Source organism: Leucoraja erinacea, chromosome 16 (genome assembly GCF_028641065.1).
Source record: "Leucoraja erinacea ecotype New England chromosome 16, Leri_hhj_1, whole genome shotgun sequence".
In the NCBI taxonomy this organism is placed as follows: Eukaryota; Metazoa; Chordata; class Chondrichthyes; order Rajiformes; family Rajidae; genus Leucoraja; species Leucoraja erinaceus.
The window spans coordinates 44,202,527-44,220,958 of NC_073392.1; the positions used below are offsets into that span (position 1 = coordinate 44,202,527).

General features: G+C 43.9%; 1 protein-coding gene across 1 annotated transcript in view; it reads left to right on the plus strand.

Moving 5' to 3' along the window:
* stab1 (stabilin 1) overlaps window positions 1–18,432 on the plus strand; it is a 259,880-nt gene that overhangs the window by 65,368 nt on the left and 176,080 nt on the right. Inside the window, exons 13-15 of the mRNA XM_055647479.1 lie at window positions 1,041–1,160; window positions 3,159–3,221; window positions 16,226–16,339. Coding sequence (XP_055503454.1) covers window positions 1,041–1,160; window positions 3,159–3,221; window positions 16,226–16,339 — 297 coding nt within the window. The remainder of the gene's footprint in view (window positions 1–1,040; window positions 1,161–3,158; window positions 3,222–16,225; window positions 16,340–18,432) is intronic.

An 18,432-nucleotide genomic window follows, 5' to 3' on the forward strand; every position in this document is an offset into this window, starting at 1 on the left:
AGAGGGGTGACTACTTCTCAGTCAGAGGTTGGGTCTTGTCTCTTGACTCCAAAACCATCTGCAGGTGTGTGTTGGAGAACTCTCCACCTGCCCTGATGAGTATCTCCCTGACAAAACCCAAGAGGTTCAACACCATCGAGGCCATGCATGATGAGCAACCAGACCTCCATCCTAAGCCTTCACTCACACCGGCACAATGCACACCAGTTTCTTGTCTAGTTTATTCCAATAACATCTTCCAAACTAAAAGGATAAAGGGCAGTAGTTGCAAGAACACACCGCCACCTGCAGATTCCCCTTCAAGTAGTACACGATCATAGCTTGGAAATATATCACCATTCAATCATTGTTCATGAGTTGAAATCTTGGAATTATTAGATCAGCAGCTTTGTAGAAATCCCTTCATCAGAAAGACCATAGAAGTTGAAGATGGTGACCAACCAACACCTCAAGGTCAAGTGGGGATATTCAATAAATGCTGGGATCCCAAATGACAAATAATAATAATAATAATAATAATTTTATTTATAGAGCACTTTAAAAACAAACATAGCTGCAACAAAGTGCTGTACATCACTAATCATTGACAAAAAAGTTAATACACACCAAAAATAACAATCAAAAGAAATAGTAGGAAAAGACATGTAAAATAAAGAAACATCAAAAACACCACAAACAGAAGCAAAGCCTCAGGCATGGTCAAAAGCCAGGGAGTACAAATGCGTTTTAACACTGGATTTGAAGATGGACAGTGAGGGGGCCTGTCTGATGTGCAGCGGCAGGGTGTTCCAGAGTGCCGGAGCAGCAACAGAGAAGGCTCTATCCCCTCTGAGCCTCCGACTAGACCTCGGTACCTCCAGGAGCAGCTGACCAGCTGAAGGGTAAATTAATTAATTTACAAATAGATAAAGGGTAGCAGGCTATCAGCTATTTGTGTGTCTCAGAATAATATTATGGTTAGAATCTTCAAGGTTTGCAATTAGTAAAAGCAATTTTCTCACTAATACTTCTTTTTCATTTCTCTGTACAATCACTTTCAGCTGCGACTTCAAAACCAAACATACACCTTGGTGAGAGGAGACATAGTTGCATCCAATGGCATCATTCATATCATTGACCACTTTCTAGCTGGAAGTTCTGAATATCTCGGGAATCCACAGGTACACTTGACATAGACTGTCTCATTTTAATATAGTTCGACTCATGGCTCGCACTAAACGATGAACAAACATGTTTTCTTGACTCATCTATGGGGAAGTGGCCTATTACTCAAATGAGGAGTGGCCTATTTAGTGTGATCATCTGGCAGGATTTTCATCTGTAGTTCTGAATAATTCTCCATATGCCTCCAGCCCTGTGCCAGGGAAATAAAATCTTTCATTGTTTTCTGAATTAATTTACAAATTTGTGGCTGAAGGTCTTTTCTCCTCGGGGAATGGCAACTAAAATACACATTCAGTTTCACAGATGTGAGTTATTAGAATAATTTTGTGTACAGTGCAAGTTGCTTAAGATTGTATCTTGAATGTAAGAAAAACATGTATTCCGTAAATACATTATTGTCACGTTTTCCATTATTATGTCGGTTAAAACTAAAGTTATCATGCTTGTTAAAAAGCACATTGGGTAGTGTTGTTATTAAACTTGAGTGCACACATCCATAGGGTGATAACGTGGCACAGGGCCTCCATACCAAACTGCAGCAAGTAATGCACAGAGTTATGCCCCACTTAGGAAACCTGAACGGAAACCTCTGGAGACTTTGCGCCCCACCCAAGGTTTCCGTGCGGTTCCCGGAGTTTTTGGTCAGTCTCCCTACCTGCTTCCACTACCTGCAACCTCCGGCAACCACCTGCAACCTCCGGCAACCACCTGCAACCTCCGGCAACCACCTGCAACCTCCGGCAACCACCTGCAACCTCCAGGAACCGCACGGAAACCTTGGGTGGGGCGCAAAGTCTCCAGAGGTTTCCGTTCAGGTTTCCTAAGTGGGACAGGGGCATAAGGCTTGCTATGGTTACGTCGAGGGGAACATGGCCTCAATAACACCCATGAGTGTGAGGCAGCTTTAGCTGGGCACTAGTCATACAGGCAAGGCCAGAAGGCACACTGTCTTTGCAAAACACAATTGATGCAATATCGCTGCATAGTCCTTATTCCCGTTCATTGTTTCTGCTAGGATTGGTATAAATGGTCTATTCCTAACTCCCTGCAGGTGCATTATGAATAGGAAAGGAACTGCAGATGCTGGTTTAAACCAGATAGACATAAACTGCTGGAGTAACTAAGCCCTCAGCTCTCCCCTCCAGACTGATGAAGGGTCTCCCCAGAGATGCTCCCTGTCCTTCACAGTTACTCCGGCATTTTGTGTCTATCTTAGGTGTATTATGCATGTCATTGAGGAGAACGCAAGCATATTGTGCCTGGTCAGACTTGCACTTAGAGTTATAGTCATAGAAGTCATAGAATCCTCCAATACACTTTAAGGATGTGGTGGTGATCCAGACTTTGCAAGGTAGTTCCTTGATGTTAATGTCTAGACACACAACTTAATATGAACCCTGAATAATAGGGATCGGAATCATCAATGCACAAAAGACAAGGATCCAATAAGGAGATGCAGGTGATCTCGGATAGGGACTCGTATCGTCAACCAAAAAATATTAACCGGCATAACAAAAACCACGGGATTCAATTCAAATTAGATTATGAGGGTCTTGACTCTACTGTGTGATATGAAAAAATAATAACATGGAAATGAATTCCTTTGTTGGCAGGAGTAATCTCCAGACTGGTAGGCTTAAGATGTTTTTGCTTGAGTTCTACTTTAATTTTGTAGTAAGTATATCATTTCCACCCTTAATATGTCAGAGAAAGAAACCAATCTCTATTAGTTCCCTGTTAGTTCAGAAAACTAATTTTTCTGAACTATTCTTTGAAACATATCCCTTATTAGCCAGTGGGGAATTATTATGTAAAGCATCAATTTCCCATGCAATTTCCAAACCCATCCCAACCATCAATGTTTAATGTTGACGTTTCATTCCATTCCATTGTAACATTCCATTGTCACTTATATAACTATGTGTTAAATTGGCATAGATTGTAACAAGTATCTATAAATCTGACATTTTCCCTTTGTTTTGTTTTTAAAACAGAAAACCATTGCCGAGATCTTTGCCAGTGAAGAACTGTTTAGTAGATTTGAAACTATCCTTGAGGTATTTGAAAAGTACTACTAAAACTACAAAAAACTTAACAAAAAAAACATTTTAATTTTTTTAGTTTTTAAATTTTATTAGAAGTAAGTACAATACAGTGGTACCTTTTTACAGGTGCCAAAAATATGTTTACATAATACATTCTCTGTACAACTTCATTTTGAAATGTTTTTTTAAAGAGAGAAATAAGAAAGAAAGAGATAGTAAAGAAGAGAGGAAAGTGTAGTGTGTGTGAGTAAAAAGGGGGAAAAAGAGATAGTGATGAAAAGAAATAAGCAAGGAGAGAGAGCAGGAGGGAGATTATCAAATAGCCGCAAGGAGATGAGTTTTTATATTGTTGATCATCTTTCACCCATACCTGAAACCTTTAATTTTTACGATACTGTACGAAAATTACGAAAAAAACCATTTTCAATCTTTATATTTGGGTTTCTGTCATGTACATTCGCGAGTATATCTTGCTTACAATCTTGAATTATTTTTGAACACGTTGATTGTATTACGGGCTCATGTTTCATTTAATAGCCAACTTGTGTTGACGAAATAAGAAGCCTTGTTCTTTAAACAGCCGTTTTGACACGAGGCTATTGCGTTAAGGCCATGAAACGTGACTTTGTGACCAATCAACATAATCTTTCCTGTGGCTATCTACAGCCCAGGAAAGTTTGGCAAGTGAAGGTCTCTAGGTTGATTTGCTAGGGGCTGCTGCCAGCAAGGGGGGCTGGTAATCAGTCATTTCTCTGGCAACTTTAAAATTGTTGCACCTGCTGACATATAGTTCTAGCTCGGGAAAAGTCACTGCCAGGATCCTTCTCGACCATTCCCTCCAACTGTTTTAAGAGCTGCTACCTGATTTGTAGTGCGGATTCTATCAATCCAGTTCTTCACTATGTGATAACGCCAAAACAAAAATCACCAGAGCACAACCCCTGGCCTTTGTGGCTTTCCTTGGTCCCACTAAACCTTTAACTCCACCAGATGGAGGAATGGGGCTGTGGAGCATTCTCCTCACGTCCGGCTTGTCTCTGTCCTATGTTTAACTTGATGACATGCAAGCCGTGATCCTAACCAACAAGTCAACAACAGAGTCAACAACAGTGAAGATCAGCATCAAACAAGGCTGAAAAACCCCCATGGGTTTTTGAATCTTTCTTGACAATGCTACACCTCAGCTCTACTAAACATTCTACAAGAGCTAAACTAGTGTAAAGGACAAATTAAAACCATTCAACCTAACTTTCCTCCACTCCAGAATCAAAGTCTTCTCGACTTTAGATGGTGACCTCATAGTAAGGAGGGATGGAGTACAAAACTGAGAATGCTCAGAATACTCTGTGCAGTTTTGTGAAGGACGCCACTTGCTTGAGGAATTGTTTGGTGAAGTTCACTAGATTTATTCCAGGAATTAAGTTGTTTGTCTTAGGAAAAAGGGCGGCATGGTGGCACAGTGGTAGAGTTGCTTCCTTAGAGTGCCAGAGATCCAGGTTTGATCCTGACTACAGGTGCTGTCTGTACAGAGTTTGTACTTGGTTCTTGGTTCTTGGGTCCTCCAAAATATTCCAACTGGAATTTAAACTGGAGGTGGTGATTAAGCCCGAAAGGGTATAAAGAACACACACTATAGAATTTGACATAAAACATCCCCACACAGCAGAATCAAAGTTTCCCCACTGTGTGGGAAAGCACCAAAGTCAGTCTCTTCCTCCACTGTTCCTCGTGGTCAGGGCCTCCCCGTGCCCTCCGCAGTTGCAGCTACGGGCGGCCCGATGTCCGATGTCCAGGTTCCCGGTCCCCGGCAGGAAAGGCCGCTCCGATCCAGCTGGTAGGCCGCGAGGTGGGGGGCGAGGACGCGACTGGGAGAAATAGTCGCGTCCCCGCCAGGAAGAGACTGGGAAACGGTTCCCCCCTTACCCTGCCCCCCTCCCCCACATAAAAGTTAAAGTTTCCCCCAACCCAAAACTTTAGACTAACTAAAAATAAAAAAAAGATTGAAATAACAGACAGGCTTTAGGTAGAGGCTGTGCAGTGCAGCGCCCCCTTCTCTATGTACGTTCTTCAAGTGACCTGTGGGTTTTCTCCGGGTGCTTCAGTTTCATCCACACACTCCAAAAATGTCAAGGTTTGTAGGTTAATTGGCTTGGTAAAAAATATAAATTGTCCCTAGTGTGTATATGATTGTGTTTGTGTGCAGGAATCGCTGGTCTGTGTGGACGTGGTGGGCCGAAGGGCCTGTTTCTACGCTGATCTCTAAACTCAACTAAACCAAACCAAACGAAGCTAAAGACAGATTTGAGTGGGCCATGCCAATACTTTTTGAAGTTTCAAAGAAGGTGAAAAGCATAAGGTACTGAAGGAGATTGATCTGGTGAACTGAGGGGATATTGATCTTCATAAATGAATGCGGAACTTGTCACTTTAGGAGGGTACCCATTAGAATTGGAAAACAAAGAAAAAAAATCTCCTTGGAGGTTTATGAATCTTCAGACAACTTTATCTTAGACTGCTATGGAGATCAAGTAATTGAATATGTTGAAGACTGAGATGGATAATAGTTTGGAGTATAGAAAAATTGAGGCTTACAGAAAAGTGAGTAGTTAAGTAGTTCTTTGGACAGAGTGTGGTGAATCTGTGGAATTCATTGCTGCAGAAGGCTGTGGAGGCCACGTCAATGGATATTTGTAAGGCAGAGATAGATAGATTCTTGATTGTTACGGGGCCAGGTGTTATGGGGGGAAGGCAAGAGAATGGGATTGAGAGGGGAAGATAGATCAGCCATGATTGAATGACGGAATAGACTTGATGGGCCAAATGGCCTAATTCTGTTGCTAATATTTATGAACATGAACATAAGGCTCATATCAAATCAGTCGTAATTGTATTGAATGGCAGAGCAGACAATAGATTCAGTACGGTCTACTTCTGTCCTTGTTTCTAAAGTTCATGCGTAGGGTTTGTTCTCTTTCCAGAGAAGCTGTGGACAGCTGTTGCTTTGAATAGATGGTGATAAATTGACATTGTGCTTGCCAGTGTATTGACTCTGAGTCATCGTTTCCACAATGATGATGGCCCAAAACACAAGAATCCTTCGTTTTGTGCATATATATTCTAAATTTTGAGAAGCTGCAGTCGGGTTGGAACCAGATCATGGCCAGGAAATTGATTAATGTCATTCTCTTGGCATTGAAACAGCATTAACCCCATTAATGAATGTCACATAAAGGGACTTCAGGTACAAGGTTCATAGAAACAGCATGGTCAGGTTCTCTCAGTGATTCTGCGTTGAGGTTAACGTTGCTTTCAACACATTTCTCTAGAGATATGTTACAAATTCTCAGAACTGTTGCAATACTCCTACTGCTCAGAAAGAGGTCTTACAGTCCAGCATGTCTATGCACACCATTGACTACCCATCCATATTCATCCGTTTACTAGCACTGCATTGGTGGCCTCTGTACCTTGGCAATTCAAATGCTCTTCTAGATATGTAAATGTTCTGAAAGTCACTGCCTCTAGTATCCTTTGAAAAATTGCTTATCAGATTCTAGTCACCTCTGGGTGACAACGTTTTCTTCCTGTTCACCCCCAAACTTCACACTCTTCGACCTAACCAATATCATCGATATCTTCTAGACATCTCTGTTATGGGACGTTTCTCGTTGCCTCCCCTGTCTCTATCCCTCGTACATTTGATAGGTCAACGACAACCCTTCTCAGTCTCCTCTGCTCCAAGAAAAACAAACCCAGCCTTTCCAATCTTTCCACATCGTTGAAACGTTCCATCTCAATGAGTCGAGCAATTCATCCCCCTGTAACGTTTGTGACCGTTGCAGGCAGCACTTAAGTGGGTGTGTGACTGCACATCTACAGGGGGATGTTGGCAGTGAATGCATGATGGCTGCAGACAAGACGAACTGCAGATGCTGGGATCTTGAGCAAAGCACAAAATGCTGGAGTAACTTAGCAGTTCAGGCAGCATCTGCGGAGGAAATGGTTAGGTGACGATTAGGGTCGGGATCCTTCTTCATGAACACTGCACGATGGGAGGAGATTGGGCATGTGCACCTGGGAGGGAATAGGTTGCTCAACAGATCTGGATGGTCTGATGAGGAACAAGGCTCACAAAAGTCAGGTTGATTCCACTGGGATCTGTGAGACCCTCCTGGGAAAAAATCCCTTGCTAACGCTTCCGTGGGGAGGGTAGACTGTATCTTGTGCAGTGGTAACCCATTTCATTCCTACCTGCACAGATTGCATCTGTTGCGTGATATTAGGAGCAGAATAGGAGGAGAATTAGGCCATTCAACCCATTAACCAACGCCCCATTAAGGCCATTAAGGCCATTCAGCCCATCAACCATCTAAGTCTACTCTGCCATTCAATCGTGGCTGATCTATCTCTCCCTCCTAGCCCTATTCTCCTACCTTCTCCCCATAACCTCCGACACCAGTACTAATCCACAATATATCTATCTCTGCCTTGAATATATCCACAGACGGCCTCCACAGCCTTCTGTGGCAAGGAATTCCACAGATTCACCATAATATGCAGGGAATGGGTGGATATGAATCACGTGCAGGCAGAATAAATTAGTTCAACTTGGCATCATGTTTGACACAGACATCGTGGGCTGAAGAACCTGTTCCTGTGCAGTATGTTCTCGATGAGCTTGAGTTTTTGGTGACCCTTCACGAAGGGGCAGGACTCCGAAAAAGTTAAATTGCAAGTTGAATCGGCCATAAAGAAATGAAACTCAATGCCAGCATTTATTTCGAAAGGGCTTGTATACAAAACAAAGGATGTAATGCTGAGGCTCCATAAGGGGGCTGGTAAGACTGCATTTAGAATATTGTGAGCAATTTTGGGCACTATACCTGAGGAAGGATGTGCTGGCTCTGGGGAGGGTCGAGTAGGTTTACAAGAATGATCCCAGGAATGAGTAGGTTAAATGATAATGAGCATTTATTGGCACTGGGCCTGTACTCGCTGGAGTTTAGAAGAATAATGGGGAACCTCATTGGAATCTACAGAAGGTTTGGATAGAGTGGATGTTGAGAGGATGTTTCCACTAGTGGGAGAATCGAGGACTCCAGGTCATGGCCTCAGAATTAAAGGCTGTTTTTTTTAGGAAGGAGAAATATCTTTAGTCAGAGGGTGGTGAATCTGGAATTTTACTTCGGAGTCACGTGAGTGACTACGTGAAGAAGGGCCGTCCGTCTGCGTGCACGACATAACGTCTGAACGCAACGCGCGTGACGGACTGGCAGAGGCACTGCGTCCCCCCAGCCCGCCGGGATGGGCAGGTAAGCAAAGTTGAATTACTTACCTGCGTTCTTTCGGGCCTGAAGCTTTTTGTAGTTTCAGGGCCCAGATGTCGAGGAGACGGTCCGCGGGGAAGTCGGCTGCCAAAGACCGCAGCATTTCCAGTAGCGGGCGATGGTCTTGTTCCCGACATTAGCACCGGCAGAACCGGCAGGAGACTTCGGGAGGAGGAGGAGCTCCGTTGGTGGTCCCGGGGGATGTAATACCACCCGCAAATCTGACAAATCCGTTGACTCAGATGAGTCCGGGAAGTGGGATACCCTCCCTCAACGGAGAGCGTCTGAGGATGACTCTCCCACTCCTCATCAGCCATAAAAAAACACACCAGAAGGTGTCAACTCAAACCATCTCCAGATGGTCAAAGGAGGTAATGGCGGTAGCAGGAGTGAACATTTATATGGTTAAATCTCACTCCACCAGGGCTGCATCTACATCGGCAGCAAGAGCTATGGACGTGCCCCTTGACGACATCCTAGTGGCTGCAGGATGGACAAATGAAATAACGGTCCACCGGTTTTATAACAAACCATAACCGGACTGGGGGTGTTTGCACGTACCATTTTAAGTTCTGCCCCTTAGTTTCCCCCCAAGGTTGGGAGGAGTAACTATTTCTTTTTAAAAAACAAAAACAAACATTTTCTTTCATTTAAAGCATCAGTGTCTTTACTTAACTACGTAATGTCTGAATGCTTTAATGATTACACGCATCCATGGTCAATCCATTCAGTGTGTGACGCCTGGATTTGTAACCAGCATAAAATCACAGAGCTTTGAAATCTTCACGTAGTCACTCACGTGACTCCGAAGTAAAATAGTAAGATTAAACGAGAATTTACCAGTTTGGAGTTTGATCTTGATTTTATGAGGAGTTACGATGAGCGATTATGTGCCCACCGCTCCCACCCTCATACTATCAAGGTCACATGGGAGTTCTAGTTTCTTCACAATCTTACTATTCTCAGGTCTTTTTATCTGTGATTTAACACCGCTGCTTTGAAGATTGACGCGCACGCAGACGGACGACCCTTCTTCACGTAATCGCTCAGTGTCACTCCTCATAAAATCAAGATCTAACTTCAAACTGGTAAGTTCTCGTTTAGTCTTACTATTCTTCACCACAGAAGGCTGTAGAGGCCAAGTCTGTGGATACTGTTAAGGCAGAGATAGATAGATTTTTGATTATTACAGGTGGCAGAGGTTATGGGGAGGTCAGGAGAATGGGGTTAGGAGGGATAGATAGATAGATCAGCCTTGATTGAATGGCAGAGTAGACCTAATGGGCCGATGGCTTAATTCTACTCCTATCACTTATGACCTTATGACAAAACACCAGTGAGCAGCGGAGTGTGTGACGTGGCAGAGATCAGCAGTGGGAGTCTGGATTGGTACCGAGACAAGGAAGCTGGGATGATGTTAATCTTGGCCTCAAAGGAAAAAAGCGTTGATGCATAAGTTAGGTTTAGGGAGACTGTACTCAGGGAGTCATTGTTCTCAGTGTGAGTACAATGTATGTGATTTGAACATTCAGTCTTTACGTAGGACTGTGTTGGAATATAAGGGTCAGTAAAAGCTGCTTGATTTGTGAGCAAATAAGAGGTATTGTATTTCAAGCCCATGAGGTTGAAAATCTCTCTGGAAAGGATCATTGTGTGTTTAGTTTAGTTTAATTTAGATATACAGCATCTTTTGGCCCACCAAGCCCATGCCGACCATCGATTCCCGCGCACTTAACACTATCCTACACACACTAGGGACAATTAGCCTACAAACCTGTACATTTTTGGAGTGTGGGAGTGTTGGAGTTTGGAGTCCCGGAGAAAGGTCACGGGGAGAAAGTACACTTTGTACAGACAACACCCTTGGTCAGGATTGAACCCGGATCTCTGGCGCTGTAAGGCAGCAACTCTACCACTGCGCCACCATGCTGTCCTATCGGGATATCATGCAAATGAAGTTAAATCAGGGGAAAGGTGCTGAGGAGATTGAAAACTCAACCAAAAATGAGTACTTCTACATGGCACTGGGTCACCCAGAACATGTGATTTGAGTATAGGAGTATAGGAGCAGGGAGGTTCTACTGCAGTTGTACAGGGTCTTGGTGAGGCCACACCTGGAGTATTGCGTACAGTTTTGGTCTCCTAATCTGAGGAAGGACATTATTGCCATAGAAGCAGTGCAGAGAAGGTTCACCAGACTGATTCCTGGGATGTCAGGACTGTCTTATGAAGAAAGACTGGATAGACTTGGTTTATACTCTCTAGAATTTAGGAGATTGAGAGGGGATCTTATAGAAACTTACAAAATTCTTAAGGGGTTGGACAGGCTAGATGCAGGAAGATTGCTCCCGATGTTGGGGAAGTCCAGGACAAGGGGTCACAGCTTAAGGATAAGGGGGAAATCCTTTAAAACCGAGATGAGAAGAACTTTTTTCACACAGAGAGGGGTGAATCTCTGGAACTCCCTGCCACAGAGGCTAGTCGAGGCCAGTTCATTGGCTATATTTAAGAGGGAGTTAGATGTGGCCCTTGTGGCTAAGGGGATCAGATGGTATGGAGAGAAGGCAGGTAAGGGATACTGAGTTGGATGATCAGCCATGATCATATTGAATGGCGGTGCAGGCTCGAAGGGCCGAATGGCCTACTCCTGCACCTAATTTCTATGTTTCTATGTATGTGCATAATTGCTCTACTCAGGGGATCTGATTTTCAATAGCTCAGCACCATTTTGTTTTGAGTGATGTGAATGTATCTTTAAAGCCATGTGTTTTAAATTTCAGTGTTGGCTGAAATGATTTTATCACCCTGACCGCTCTTCAAACCTCTGCTGTATGGAAAACAGTTTCTGCAAAATATGCACTTTGGCTCCAAAGTGACAAGATCCGTAATAGCTGGCACTTTAGAACAAGTTACAGAAGCTAATATATGTAACATAAGCAAAAAGAATGGCTCGTGAGCCTAGTAAATGTGCATTTTCCAAAACCATAACACCAGTTGACAAAGCCACCAAATTATCTTTAGTGGTCCCATTATATGCTCACTCTGTGTGAGTACTTATTTTATCGTAAATTACTTTGAAATTCTGTGCCAGAAGTTATCCTAGGAAGTTAACTTGGATGTAGAAACAAGGAACTGCAGATTCAGGTTTACGAGAAACATAGAAACATAGAAATTAGGTGCAGGAGTAGGCCATTCGGCCCTTCGAGCCTGCACCGCCATTCAATATGATCATGGCTGATCATCCAACTCAGTATCCCGTACCTGCCTTCTCTCCATACCCCCTGATCCCCTTCTCCACAAGGGCCACATCTAACTCCCTCTTAAATATAGCCAATGAACTGGCCTCAACTACCCACTGTGGCAGAGAGTTCCAGAGATTCACCACTCTCTGTGTGAAAAAGACACAAAGAGCTGGAATAACTCAATGGGTCAGGCAGCATTCCTGGAGAACATGGATAGGTGACGTTTTTGATTGGGACCTTTCTTCAGACTGATTATAGTAGGGAGGGGGGAGAAAGCTGGAAGAAAGGAAGGGCCGGTCAAAACCTGACAGGTAACAAGTTGATGAAATGTGCAGGAAGAAACTGCAGATGCTAGTTTACACCAAAGAAAGATTCAAAGTGCTGGAGTAACTTGGCGGGACAAGCAGCATCTCTGAAGAGAAGGTGACATTTTGGGTCGAGACTGAAGAAGGGTCTCCACAGGTAATAAGTTGATACAGTGAGGTGGGGTGTTGATAGGCAGGTAGTTGGATAAAGTCTAGAGATGAGAAGATGTGAGAACAAGGAATTGATGTTAAGAATTGTAAAGCTAGAGGAAGGAATATAGGGGGAGGGGAGGGGAGGGGAGAGATGGGTGCAAGTCCAGATGTGGCGTGGGGGGGAGGGGAGGGGAAGAAAGGGGGAGGGCGTTAAACTTTCAACTTTAAAGTCGAAGTATCACTATTGTCCTGAATGAGTGTAATTGGCTGTATACAAACATGCTGGAGAAACTCAGCGGGTGCAGCAGCATCTATGGAGCGAAGGAAATGGGCAACGTTTTTTGGGCTGAAACCCTTGTAATTGGCACTACGACAAGGTTAACTCAATAAAAACCAAACAGTAGATGCAGAATAAACAATAGACAATGGTTGCAGGAGTAGGCAATTTAGCCCTTCGAGCCAATATGTCCCAGCTGCACTAGTCTCCCCCCCCCCACCCCCCCACCTGCTTCTGATCTATATCCCTCCAACCTTGTCCTATCCATGTACCTGTTAAACCTTTTCTTACACGTTGGGATAGTCCCAGCCTCGACTACCTTCCCTGGCAGCTTGTTCCACACACCCACCACCCTTTGTGTGAAAAGTGCTTCTGGACTGTACTTCACTATAAATTCTCAGCTGCTTCATGAAAGAATAAGATTGTGTTCTGCACTGCTGCACATTTCTGGAAATATCACAAATAGTGAATAATTTAATCAGCAGCAAACAATAGGCAACAGGTGCAGGAGTAGGCCATTCGGCCCTTCGAGCCAACACCGCCATTCAATGTGATCATGGCAGATCATCCACAATCAGTACCCCGTTCCTGCCTTCTCCCCATATCCCCTGACTCTGCTATCTTTAAGAGCCCTATCTAGCTCTCTCTTGAAAGTTTCCAAAGAACCTGCCACCACTGCCCTCTGAGGCAGAGAATTCCACAGATTCACAACTCTGTGTGAAAAGGTGTTTCCTCATCTCCGTTCTAAATGGCTTACTCCTTATTCTTAAACTGTGGCCCCTGGTTCTGGACTCCCTCAACATCGGGAACATGATTCCTGCCTCCAGCATATCCAAACCCTTTATAATCTTATATGTTTCAATAAGATCCCATCTCATCCTTCTAAATTCCAGAGTATACAAGCCCAGCCGCTCCATTCTCTCAGATATGACAGTCCCGCCACTCCGGGAATTAACATTGTAAACCTACGCTGCACTCCCTCCATAGCAAGAATGTCCTTCCTCAAATTGGGGGACCAAAACTGCACACAGCACTCCAGGTGTGGGCTCACTAGGGTGCTGTACAACTCATTGCTCCTATACTCAACTCCTCTTGTAATGAAGGCCAACATGCCATTCGCTTTCTTCACTGCCTGCTGTACCTGCATGCTTACATTCATTGACTGATGAACAAGGACCCCCCCAGATCCCATTGTACTTCTCCTTTTCCCAACGACACCATTTTGATAGTAATCTGCTTTCCTGTTTTTGCTACCAAAGTGGATAACCTCACATTTATCCACATTAAACTGCATCTGCCGTGCATCTGCCCACTCTTCCAACCTGTCCAAGTCACCCTGCATTCTCATAGCATCCTCCTCACAGTACACACTGCCACCCAACTTTGTGTCATCTGCAAATTTGCTAATGTTACTTTGAATCCCTTCATCTAAATCATTGATATATATTGTAAATAGCTGCGGGCCCAGCACCGAGCCTTGCGGTACCCCCCAGTCACTGCCTGCCATTCTGAAAGGGACCCGTTAATCCCTACTCTTTGTTTCCTGTCTGCCAACCAATTTTCTGTCCATGTCAGCACCCTACTCCCAATACCACGTGCCCTAATTTTGCCCACTAATCTCCTATGTGGGACCTTATCAAATGCTTTCTGAAAGTCCAGAGACACTACATCCACTGGCTCTCCCTTGTCCATTTTCCTAGTTACATCTTCAAAAAATTTCAGAAGATTAGTCAAGCATGATTTCTGACTCGGACCGATCCTGTTACTGGTATCCAAATGTGCCGCGATTTCATCTTTTATAATTGACTCCAGCATCTTCCCCACCACCGATGTCAGGCTAACTGGCCTATAATTCCCTGTTTTCTCTCTCCCGCCTTTCTTAAAAAGTACGATAACATTAGCTACCCTCCAATCCACAGGAACTGATCCTGAATCTATAGAACAATGGAAAATGATCATCAATGCATCCACGATTTCTAGGGCCACTTCCTTAAGTACCCTGGGATGCAGACCATCAGGTCCTGGGGATTTATCAGCCTTTAGTCCTATCAGTCTACCCAACACCATTTCCTGCCTAATGTGGATTTCCTTCAGTTCCTGTCACCCCAGATCCTCTGGCCACTGCTATATCAGGAAGATTGTTTGTGTCCTCCTTAGTGAAGATGGATCCAAAGTACCTGTTCAACTCATCTGCCATTTCCTTGTTCCCCATAATAAATTCACCTTTTTCAGTCTTCAAGGGTCCAACTTTGGTCTTAACTATTTGTTTCCATTTTGGTGGCAAAAACGGGAAAGCAGACTATTACCTAAATGGTGGCCGATTGGGAAAGGGGGAGATGCAGCGAGACCTGGGTGTCATGGTACACCAGTCATTGAAGGTAGGCATGCAGGTGCAGCAGGCAGTAAAGAAAGCGAATGGCATGTTGGCTTTCATAGCAAGAGGATTTGAGTATAGGAGCAGGGAGGTTCTACTGCAGTTGTATAGGGTCTTGGTGAGACCACACCTGGAGTATTGCGTGCAGTTTTGGTCTCCAAATCTGAGGAAGGACATTACTGCCATAGAGGGAGTGCAGAGAAGGTTCACCAGACTGATTCCTGGGATGTCAGGACTGTCTTATGAAGAAAGACTGGATAGACTTGGTTTATACTCTCTAGAATTTAGGAGATTGAGAGGGGATCTTATAGAAACTTACAAAATTCTTAAGGGGTTGGACAGGCTAGATGCAGGAAGATTGTTCCCGATGTTGGGGAAGTCCAGGACAAGGGGTCACAGCTTAAGGATAAGGGGGAAATCCTTTAAAACCGAGATGAGGAGAACTTTTTTCACACAGAGAGTGGTGAATCTCTGGAACTCTCTGCCACAGAGGGTAGTTGAGGCTAGTTCATTGGCTATATTTAAGAGGGAGTTAGATGTGGCCCTTGTGGCCAAGGGGATCAGAGGGTATGGAGAGAAGGCAGGTACGGGATACTGAGTTGGATGATCAGCCATGATCATATTGAATGGCGGTGCAGGCTCGAAGGGCCGAATGGCCTACTCCTGCACCTAATTTCTATGTTTCTATGTTTCTATGTTTCCTCTTCACATACTTAAAGAAGCTTTTTACTATCCCCCTTTATATTCTTGGCTAGCTTACCTTCGTACCTCATCTTTTCTCCCCGTATTGCCTTTTTAATTATCTTCTGTTGCTCTTTAAACATTCCCCAATCCTCTTGCTTCCCGCTCGTACTTCTCTTTTATTTTTATACTGTCCCTGACGTCACTTGTCAGCCATGGTCGCCTCTTACTCCCCTTGGAATCCTTCTTCCTCTTTGGAATGAACTGATGCAGGCCAGGCAGCTGCAAGTTTACAGCTTTTATCATTTATTTCAGATTTCCAGCATCTAGTTTTATTTTGATCTTTAATAAAATCAACATTAGCGGTGAATAACTTGAACAACTTTAATACATAAGTATACTCTAAAGATTATGGAAAAGCATATTTTGGTTGGCTCTAAGTGGCAGCGATATCCTTAATCTAGGTAATATTCAGGCATTTAAACAAAATCTTCTGCCTGAAGATTATTCCCACGATTTAGTTTAAAATGCCCTGAGGTAAACATATTTCACATTTACTGATATTTCTATTGAATCACCATGAAAGATGGCTGATAGATTTTTTTTTGTCGACTGTTAAGGGGGTTGTAAGAATGCTATTATTTAATCTTGTTATAGAATTGTGATCTTCCTCTAATACTGGATGGCCCTGGTCCTTACACTGTATTTGCTCCAAGCAATGAGGCAGTGGACACGCTCCGGGATGGAACTTTATTCTATATGTTTGGTGAGGTAAGTAAACAAATCAATAGTATGAAGAATGTCAGTCATAAAGGTGATACATTTTCTTTTCCAGGTACATTTCCACTGGAAGTTCTCCTCAGATGATAGAGGCAGACAAGCAGTTTATTGGTGTGTGTGTGTGTGTGCGCACACAGTACTCGGCTTGTCAAACTTGGTTCTAATGAGTTAAATGTAATTGAATATCCGGAAGTAAAGAATATCACACAGCCACTCCCTTACTGCTTATTTAGCACTAGTGACTGACATTGAATGTCTGGCTGAAGAACTATCTTTAAATTAAAATAAGCACATTTTCCAGAGGCTCGTGGGGGAATTGAAGAGGAACATAGTTATTGTTTATTTCTTCATCACACACACACACCTGTGCACACACACGCGTGCACACCACGCACACACGCACATGCACACACACACACACTTTAGAGAGAGAGACACACACACACACACACACACACACACACACACACACACACACACACACACACACACACACACACACACACACACACACACTTTAGAGACACACACACACACACACACACACACACACACACACACACACACACTTTAGAGAGAGAGAGACACACACACACACACACACACACACACACACACACACACACACACACACGCACACACACGCACACACACATACACACACACACACTGTGTGATGGTCATGCTACAGCTGCAGACATGGTTGCCATGGGAGTGGAGGGGGAACCTGTTGTTTTGGCAACCCCAACATGGAGTCACAATCCCGGCCCCCAACCCACTGTGAAAGGCCTGTCGGATCACAAATGTTTTTGTTGTTTAAAAAGCCAGCAATCAGCAAAGAAGCACCGGTGAAAAAGGACAGAAAGGTATGATGTCATTAGCTACACATGTAGCAGTGGACAAATGGCAGTCTTGCTGAGGGAAGGAGTGCCAGAAATGCCTGTGCAAGTTTTATGATGGTTGTTAATTGGCCCAGAAATGAACACCACTACAATATAACGTGTGCAGAAAGGCTTTAGTGCATAAAAGACTGACACAGTTGGGTCCAACTGTGGTACCTCCAATTGATGCTTCATTCAATGATCGAAATCAGGAATCACTCTTTGCTGAATAGTGAGGGAAAATCTGATCATATACTAGCAAAATTAATAGATGAATATACTTTCATTAATCCACTGAACCATTTTGTAGTTTAACACCATTTGTCACCCTCCTGATTACGATGGGTAGATACGCCATGGCATAGAAGCAGAATTAGACCATTCAACCCATCCAATCTACTCTGCCATTCAATCGTGGTTGATCTATTTTTCCATCTTAACTACATCCTCTTGCCTTTTCTCGTAACTTTTGATGCTCTTCCGAATCAAGAAAGATAAATCACGTTGCTGCTCTGCAACATCATTTCAACTGTTGGCCCAATGAGTAGAAGTCAACACATTAAGTTGATATGACAGTGGAATGTGCCTTTGGCTAATTACCACTGAGGATGTCAAAGTGAGGGGGTTTAAAGGTTGTGACCAAATGGTCTGAGTGGTGGCTGTCGGAAATATGTCTCTGCGTTCTAGGCTATCAAGTAGTAGCTTTCCCTTGCCCTGCTCCATCACCTGTCTAGTAGTCACTGACAGGCCAGTATTACGTTAGGTTTAAGGTTTTCTGTGGTATTATAAGAGAGATTTGTTTTGCTTCTTATTGACCATTAATTGCCTTGTGAACTCTTGCACAACCTTGCACTCTTGTCCAAGGACAGAATTTGAAGTCATACAGCTGTGTAATACACAGAATTCCTCTGTTGGGTTTCGGTGCTATGCAGCAGATGGCTCTTTTGATAAGGACAGGATTCACACGCTGTTTAATTCAAACTGTTTGTTGGAGGATCTGGTAGGGGGGGGGAGGCAGCCATGGGGGGGGGGGGGGGGGAGAACAATGGGGACCCTGCGCGGGGGGGGGGGGGGACCGCTGTGGGGGGGGTGGGGGGGGGGAGAAACAAAAGGAGAAACGGCGTACTTTGTACCTTTGGCCGCTATTTGTTTACATTGGGTACGCAAGCAAAGAATTTCACTGTGCCTAGTCACATGTGACAT